This window comes from Mizuhopecten yessoensis, unplaced genomic scaffold, assembly GCF_002113885.1.
Source record: "Mizuhopecten yessoensis strain PY_sf001 unplaced genomic scaffold, ASM211388v2 scaffold8949, whole genome shotgun sequence".
In the NCBI taxonomy this organism is placed as follows: domain Eukaryota; kingdom Metazoa; phylum Mollusca; class Bivalvia; order Pectinida; family Pectinidae; genus Mizuhopecten; species Mizuhopecten yessoensis.
In genome coordinates, this window is record NW_018407803.1 from 418,145 (window position 1) to 428,421 (window position 10,277).

The 10,277-nt window shown below is 43.7% G+C and overlaps 1 protein-coding gene across 6 annotated transcripts in view; it reads left to right on the forward strand.

Annotated features, from left to right (window-relative positions):
* LOC110456924 (E3 ubiquitin-protein ligase rnf213-alpha-like) overlaps nt 1-10,277 on the forward strand; it is a 298,096-nt gene that overhangs the window by 273,342 nt on the left and 14,477 nt on the right. For all 6 annotated transcript variants that reach the window (XM_021507988.1, XM_021507990.1, XM_021507991.1 and 3 more), the window contains 2 exons: nt 1,143-1,217; nt 3,461-3,652. In XM_021507988.1, coding sequence (XP_021363663.1) covers nt 1,143-1,217; nt 3,461-3,652 — 267 coding nt within the window. The remainder of the gene's footprint in view (nt 1-1,142; nt 1,218-3,460; nt 3,653-10,277) is intronic.

Below are 10,277 nucleotides of genomic sequence, written 5' to 3' on the forward strand. Positions count from 1 at the left end.
CAAAAACGAACAAGTGTAATCTGCCAGCACTACGAGGAATGAAACTGAAGCTGGCAATACCAACACCCCTCCAAGACGTAATCGCTGATTGGTCAAAAGTTACTATGGACTAATTAACATATACTACGATACCTTATATGGTAAGACATCTCATTTGCATAGGTAAACACTATCGCTCTTCACAGAAGAACACATTCCATAATGCAGTAAAAGAAGGTATTACAAAAATGAACATAAGGGAAAACCCTTATATCTTAACACTTGATATTGCAAACATAACAACAAACTATCACATCTACAACAGCCAAGGCAATGGAAGGCTTACACAGTTATATATAAACTATAATTTATCATTACATATCAAATTATTCTAAGAAGGGATCTAAACCAAATTTGATAAAGAGAATCCTTTAACCAATAGTATTCAATGCATAAACCATGGATATGGGTACCCCTCTCCTCCTCCTCCTCAATTGGGAGAGAGGGATGCATATGGGAACCAGTAAGGTAAAGGTGTTGCTGAGAGACGGAGCCAATATTTGGTTGCAGTGTAATATTTAATGAAAATATTTTGCCAAGACTGCTGAAATATCCAGGTGAGTGATACATGCCCTCTGAGCCTCTTGCTTGGATTCACCTTTGCTACCATGGCCTTTGATTGGCTGAAACAATTGCAACTCATGTTCTATGGGGCTGATGTTGATGCTGATTGGGAATCATATATTAGGGATATACTTTATATTGAACAACTCAGACCTTCAAGTTTTGAGATTAAAAATGTTTTCCAAATGTCCTCTGATTGGACTATGCATTAATGCCCATTTGTTAAGTTAGGCCAATTTACATAATACCTATAAATCGGGGGACATTGGTAACAATTTCTGCTTAGATCCTATTAGATATGGACAACAGCTGATAATATTGTCAACAGACTTTTATAAAAAAAAATGCACCTATTGTCATCACTCAATATTAAATACAATTTCCATTTCGACCATAAATGCAAAGGGTAAGTGTTAATTAGCTTAATTTAGTTTAATGATAAGGTATTTCTATAAAGTTAATGATAAAAATAAAATTCCTTTCCATGATAAAGCAGAGGAATAAGACCAATGGTATGTATATTGTTTTTAATTTTACAGATTGATGTGATGACCTACAGGTCAGAGGTCACCAATGCAGTTGTTTTCAAAACTTTGAGAGAAAAAATACCGCAGGTTTGGATATTTCTATTACTTCAAAGTACTTGTTAGCTCACCTATCTGGCCCAGTAGTGCAGCATCTGTCATCCATCTGTCTTGTCGATCTGTCCAGCGTCAACTTCTTATTTTAAATGACCTCTTCCGAGTAATCATTAACTACATATTATCAGGTGATGATATTTGGCCAGTAGCCTTGAAGGATGAAAGGATATGATTTTTGCTCAAATTTATTTAACTCAATTAATTTTCAAAGTCACAGGGTCAAATCTGTTTAAACCTTCTAAATACTTCTTCTTATACCAAAGACCTAGAGAGATGCAAACCAGCCAGATCTCAGAATGTGAGACACATTTCATGGATTTTCATCTCTGATAAAGTCTCTTGGTGTGGGCAACTTTAATAGTATAGTGTTCGATGGGCGCTTCTGGCAACAAAAGTTATCTTTTACATTTAGCAACATGTCGGGAATATATACAAGTATTTTTGAAATATTTTGGATTTATTGTGTTGACCTTGTGTTAGTAAGGGGTTGAAGGTCAACATGGGTCAAAAGCTTTAACAACAATCTTCTCAAGTTCCATAAGGCCTAGGGTCATGATATTTGGCCAGTAGGTACCTGGGATAGAGTGCTATAAAGTTTTCTCATTAAAATGACCTTGATCTACTTTTAATGTCACAGGGGTCAAATATTGTAAAAATTTCAAACAGCAATATCCTAAGAACCATTTGGACTAGATTCATGATACATAGGTATGTTATGGAGACTAGCAGTGCGAATCTTTTTCTTTCGCACAGTAATGAGGTCAAAGGTCAACTTTAAGTGCTAGTCAGGGGTCAAAGGTCAACATGGGTTAAAAGATTTAACAATCTTCTTCTCAAGTTCCATAACGCCCAGGGTCATGATATTTTGCCAGTAGGTACCTAGGATGAAGTGCTATAAAATATCCTCATTAAAATGACCTTGACCTAGTTTCGAGGTCACAGGGGTCAAATATGTTAAAAACTTCAAACAACAGTATCTAAGAACCATTTGGTCTATGTTATGTAGACAAGCTGTGTGAATTGTTTTCTTTATTACAGTGATGAGGTCAAAGGTCAACTTTAATTGCTAGCTGGATTCAAAGGTCAACTTGGGTTAAAAGCTTTAAAGTTAAAATTTCACAAATTTCAAACAGCAATTTCTTAAGAACCGTTGAAGAGATGTTGAAATGTAATGTGTTCTAGTTACCAAATTTGGTCTAAAGTTACCTATGTCAGTATGAAACAAAAGAAACAGGTGAGTTAACACCTGGTCCAAAGGACTTGTGAGATTATGCCGCTACTTGTCCTAAACATCTCAGTGGAGTTTGACTAAATTTGGCCTGGAGCACCATTGGGTTAAGGGGACTCATTTTTGTATAAACAGACGGGTGTGGTCTCCCGAGGTACAGAAGGGCAGGGCCCAATAGGGGGAACATAGTAATATATTTAGTATCCTTCTCCTTCAGTTTGATTTGAGGGATTTTAACCAAATTTGGTCTCGAGCATCCTTGAGCAAAGAGAACTCAATTTTATATAAACCAAGGGTGTGGCCTCTCTGGAGGCAGAGGGGCAGTGCCAAATAGGGCGAACATGGCAATAAATGTTTAGTATCCTTCCCCTTCAGTTTGAATATTTACATTTGCGGTGCAGTGCCACTATATGAACCAAGGAAATTGCATTTCAGTTTATCAGACTATAAACCGAAATGAGTAGTAATACAAACATGACCATAAAGTAAACAAATCATATGCCTGCAGAAGTCACATTTAAATTTTGTTTGAATATTTTTGGATGACAATTTGTCATAAACCATGCAAACAAAATCTCTTTTCATTAAAAATACTATACTTTATAACATTGTGGACAGAAATAAAAATATATTTAAAACCTTGAAAAACTTTTGAATTTATAAAAACAAAATTGTCATCTGTCTCCTGAAACAATGGCAGGAATGACTGTAATAAATGTACCTCATGGATGTATTTCTCAGGTATGGTATTTGATAACTATTCACTGTGGCTTATAAGCATATCATATACAGCATCACCAGATTAGACTACTGTAATTTCCTTCATTTCATCTTATAGAATTTCATCATGTAATGACCAGTGTATACATGTGTGAGTTTCTGATACAATTTGTTGTTTCAATGTTTGTCTGATGGCTCACCAGTGTTATAATAAAGGTGTCAATACATGGCTGTATTTCTCTCACTTTGTTACTCTTATGCGTATCAGATACAGCTGGGGTCTGCGGTGCGACACCAGATCTGCCAGGAGTTACGGAGTCTGCCTGACATCTGTGACTGTCTGGACAAGCTAGACATCACTATCAGTTTCCTAAAGTCTGTTGGGGAGGACCAAACCCTCTCTCTAGACACCTTCATGTCTCAGACCCTCAAACTGACACACCCATTGGCCAGCCCCAAGGTAAGTTACCCACAAACTGACACACCCATTGGCCAGCCCAAAGGTAAGTCACTCTCAAACTGACACACCCACTGGCCAGTCCCAAGGTAAGTAACTCTCAAACTGACACACCCGTTTGCCAGTCCCAAGGTAAGTAACTCTCAAACTGACACACCCACTGGCCAGTCAAAAGGTAAGTCATAATCTGATGTTGTAAAAAGGAGAGTACCATTGCCATCAAAATTTCTCCTCGATAGTGCTCCACATTTCAGATCCCAGGAACTACAACAAGTTTGATACAGTAACCACCACCAATACCACCCAGACCATCACACTATCACACTATCAACACCAATACCACCCCAGACATCACACTATCACCACCAATACCACCCCAGGCATCACACTATCACTACCAATACCACCCTAGTCGATCACACCATCACCACCAATACCACCCTAGACCATCACACCATCCCCACCAATACAACCCCAGACTATCACACTATCACCACCAATACCACCCCAGACCATCACACTATCACCGCCAATACCCCCCTAGACCATCACACTATCACCACCAATACCACCCTAGACCATCACACTATCACCACAAATACCACCCTAGACCATCACACCATCACCACAAACACCACCCTAGACCATCACACTATCACCACAAACATCACCCTAGACCATCACACCATCACCACAAACCCCACCCTAGACCATCACACCATCACAACCAGTACCACCCTAAACCATCACACCATCACCACAAATACCCCCCCAAACCATCACACTATCACCACCAATACCCCCCCAGACCATCACACTATTACCACCAATACCACCCCAAACCATCACACTATTACCACCAATACCCCCCCAGACCATCACACTATTACCACCAATACCACCCCAAACCATCACACTATTACCACCAATACCACCCCAGACCATCACACCATCACCACAAACACCACCCTAGACCATCACACCATCACAACCAAAACCACCCTAAACCATCACACCATCACCACAAATCCCCCCCCAAACCATCACACTATCACCACCAATACAACCCCAGACCATCACACTATCACCACAAACTCCACCCTAGACCATCACACCATCACCACCAACACCACCCCAAACCATCACACTATCACCACCAATTCCACCCCAGTCCATCACCCTATCACCACAAACACCACCCTAGACCATCACACTATCCCCACAAACACCACCCTAGACCATCACACCATCATCACCAATACCACCCTAGACCATCACACCATCACAACAAACACCACCCTAGACCATCACACCATCGCCACAAACACCACCCTAGACCATCACACCATCACAACCAATACCACCCTAAACCATCACACCATCACCACAAATACCACCCCAAACCATCACACTATCCCCACCAATACCACCCCAGACCATCACACTTTCACCACTAATACCACCCCAGACCATCACACTATCACTACAAATACCACCCTAGACTATCACACCATCACACCATCACCACCAATACCAACCTAGACCATCACACTATCACCACAAACATCACCCTAGACCATCACACCATCACCACAAACATCCCCCTAGACCATCACACCATCACCACCAATACCACCCCAGACCATCACACTATCACCACAAACACCACCCTAGACCATCACACCATCACAACCAATACCACCCTAAACCATCACACCATCACCACAAATACCACCCCAAACCATCACACTATCACCACCAATACCACCCCAGACATCACACCCTAGACCATCACACCATCACCACCAATACCACCCCAGACCATCACACTATCACCACCAATACCACCCTAGACCATCACACCATCACCACCAATACCATCCCAGACTATTACACTATCACCACCAATACCACCCCAGACCATCACACTATCACTACAAATACCACCCTAGACTATCACACCATCACACTATCACCACCAATACCAACCTAGACCATCACACTATCACCACAAACACCACCTAGACCATCACACTATCACCACCAATACCAACCCAGACTATCACACTATCACCACCAATACCACCCCAAACCATCACACTATCACCACCAATACCACCCCAAACCATCACACTATCACCACCAATACCACCCCAGACCATCACACTATCACCACCAATACCACCCCAGACCATCACACTATCACCACCAATACCACCCCAGACCATCACACTATCACCACCAATACCACCCCAGACCATCACACTATCACCACCAATACTACCCCAGACCATCACACTATCACCACCAATACCACCCCAGACCATCACACTATCACCACCAATACCACCCCAGACCATCACACTATCACCACCAATACCACCCCAGACCATCACACTATCACCACCAATACCACCCCAGACCATCACACTATCACCACCAATACCACCCCAGACCATCACACTATCACCACCAATACCACCCCAGACCATCACACTATCACCACCAATACCACCCCAGACCATCACACTATCACCACCAATACCACCCCAGACCATCACACTATCACCACCAATACCACCCCAGACCATCACACTATCACCACCAATACCACCCCAGACCATCACACTATCACCACCAATACCACCCCAGACCATCACACTATCACCACCAATACCACCCCAGACCATCACACTATCACCACCAATACCACCCCAGACCATCACACTATCACCACCAATACCACCCCAGACCATCACACTATCACCACCAATACCACCCCAGACCATCACACTATCACCACCAATACCACCCCAGACCATCACACTATCACCACTAATACCACCCCAGACCATCACACTATCACCACCAATACCACCCCAGACCATCACACTATCACCACCAATACCACCCCAGACCATCACACTATCACCACCAATACCACCCCAGACCATCACACTATCACCACCAATACCACCCCAGACCATCACACTATCACCACCAATACCACCCCAGACCATCACACTATCACCACCAATACCACCCCAGACCATCACACTATCACCACCAATACCACCCCAGACCATCACACTATCACCACCAATACCACCCCAGACCATCACACTATCACCACCAATACCACCCCAGACCATCACACTATCACCACCAATACCACCCCAGACCATCACACTATCACCACCAATACCACCCCAGACCATCACACTATCACCACCAATACCACCCCAGACCATCACACTATCACCACCAATACCACCCCAGACCATCACACTATCACCACCAATACCACCCCAGACCATCACACTATCACCACCAATACCACCCCAGACCATCACACTATCACCACCAATACCACCCCAGACCATCACACTATCACCACCAATACCACCCCAGACCATCACACTATCACCACCAATACCACCCCAGACCATCACACTATCACCACCAATACCACCCCAGACCATCACACTATCACCACCAATACCACCCCAGACCATCACACTATCACCACCAATACCACCCCAGACCATCACACTATCACCACCAATACCACCCCAGACCATCACACTATCACCACCAATACCACCCCAGACCATCACACTTTCACCACTAATACCACCCCAGACCATCACACTATCACCACCAATACCACCCCAGACCATCACACTATCACCACCAATACCACCCCAGACCATCACACTATCACCACCAATACCACCCCAGACCATCACACTATCACCACCAATACCACCCCAGACCATCACACTATCACCACCAATACCACCCCAGACCATCACACTATCACCACCAATACCACCCCAGACCATCACACTATCACCACCAATACCACCCCAGACCATCACACTATCACCACCAATACCACCCCAGACCATCACACTATCACCACCAATACCACCCCAGACCATCACACTATCACCACCAATACCACCCCAGACCATCACACTATCACCACCAATACCACCCCAGACCATCACACTATCACCACCAATACCACCCCAGACCATCACACTATCACCACCAATACCACCCCAGACTATCACACTATCACCACCAATACCACCCCAAACCATCACACTATCACCACAAACACCACCCTAGACCATCACACTATCACCACCAATACCACCCTAGACCATCACACTATCACCACCAATACCACCCCAGACTATCACACTATCACCACCAATACCACCCCAAACCATCACACTATCACCACAAACACCACCCTAGACCATCACACTATCACCACCAATACCACCCTAGACCATCACACTATCACCACCAATACCACCCCAGACTATCACACTATCACCACCAATACCACCCCAAACCATCACACTATCACCACAAACACCACCCTAGACCATCACACTATCACCACCAATACCACCCTAGACCATCACACTATCACCACCAATACCACCCCAGACTATCACACTATCACCACCAATACCACCCCAAACCATCACACTATCACCACAAACACCACCCTAGACCATCACACTATCACCACCAATACCACCCTAGACCATCACACTATCACCACCAATACCACCCCAGACTATCACACTATCACCACCAATACCACCCCAAACCATCACACTATCACCACAAACACCACCCTAGACCATCACACTATCACCACCAATACCACCCCAGACCATCACACTATTACCACCAATACCACCCCAGACCATCACACTATCACCACCAATACAATCTCACAGGCTCTATGCCTCTAGTCTCCATCTGTGTGTGCATGCGTCAGGTTCAAAGATCTCACTTGATCTCACGTTTGAAGTATCTAGAAAGATTGTGTGCAAGACATCTCATGAACAACTCAACTCATTTAGACATCATAGTACATCGGTCTAGATTAAAGGGTCAAAGGTCTAACATCACACTTCACCAATTTTGAAGTAAAAAACCTTCCCAGACATCTCAGACCCCTCAACAAATTGAGTTTATATTTACACCATAATATTGGTTCTGCACCTGTTTAGATTTTGGTGGTCGTCTGTCAAGGTTAAATGACAAAGTAAATTAGGAAAGCATCTGTCTGTTATACAAAGCTTGTGTACAAAATATCTCATTTGACCCCTGAACATATTTAGTTCATAATTACACCATATTAAGGTAACAATGAGTTCTACACTTGATTAGATTTTATGGTCTTTGATCAAAGTTAAAGGGTCGAAGGTCACAAGCAAAGCAGGATGAGGAGAAGTATGCCAACAGCGATTTCCCTGACAGCCAGTCATCATGGAGCGACAGAAGAATTATGTTAACATTTTTATCAAACACCAATGTAATTCCCAAGTTATGTGGGAAAATCCAGCTCTTTTTTCTACCACAATTTTTAATGATTTTCATTAATCAAAGGGGGGAGGGTAGGTATTCCATTACCAAAAGTTTTTGCTAATATAGAGGTCAATAGTGGGGAGGTGTTAACCTTTCTATTTTTGGTGAGTGCATAGGAAAATAAATTCAATAATCGTTATTTTTCACGTGTTCCTGGAACTCATATGTATTGTATGATTCAGTTAAAGTACAGTACTTACACTGAAAATATCATTTTATTTCAGTAAAAATTACTATAACTTTAGTATGTATATATAATACCTACACCCATCTTTGTAGCCCAAAAACAAAAGATTCAAATATCCCTACCTCCCTACCGTGAGGTAACCCAAATCTTGATGACAAAGCCACAGAGTGATCTTCCTTCCTCTTCCTTTTATGGCACCTGCTGCCTTCTGACGGCCCGGAGCTAACTCCATAACTAAACTTTGTTTTGTTGGTTTGGTTTGAGTGTCAACTCAATTTATTGCTCAGTTTGTGTGCTTTATACCCATCTGCCCTTATTACTACAATTATTTGTTGTTGAACATTTCGGCCAGTTATTTTACTCCACATGTGCCAGTTTTGGCCACACGGTCCACCATTATTGTATGTAAATTTCCGACCTCTGTTTATTTCAGTGACGGTTGTTTGTTTCGGCAAACTTTATTTATTTTAACTGTTTTGGATGTATATTACGGGTGAAATTCTTTCTACGTTGCTTACTTTGTACTATCGTATTTCATTATTTTTTTTACCGTGTTTGTCTGCTTGTAAACTTTGATACTTTCGTTTTGGAGGGTATGTCTCGGTCGGGACAGCGACGGGGGACAGCTCATGGGTGTTCCCATTTCTTCGTGATACGGGACCCTCATGATGCTTGTCCCCAGTGTCATCCTTGCACTGAGGTTTCGCCTTGTGAACAAGGGCAGCCCGACCCTTGCTTGGCACAGCCCAGGGTCGAATCGGCCGGGAAAACCCATAAGCTTTCGCGCTTGCCTTCAGTCCCACCAGGTGTTGGGTTTGCTGGACAGGGGGGGTTGGGGGGAGCCAGTTTCCGGCCTCCGTTTTCCCCTGGCTTAGGGTATACAGGTGCCTGCGGGCAACCATCTTTGGGCCGCCCTTACCAGCCGGCGGATGATTTTGGGTTGCGGCAGCATCCCGGCAGTTACGGGCTTAGCCCGCACATGTCCGGGTTTCCACCTGGAGGGAGTGGCGGTCCACCTTCGCCCTTTTGGCAAGGTGGCCA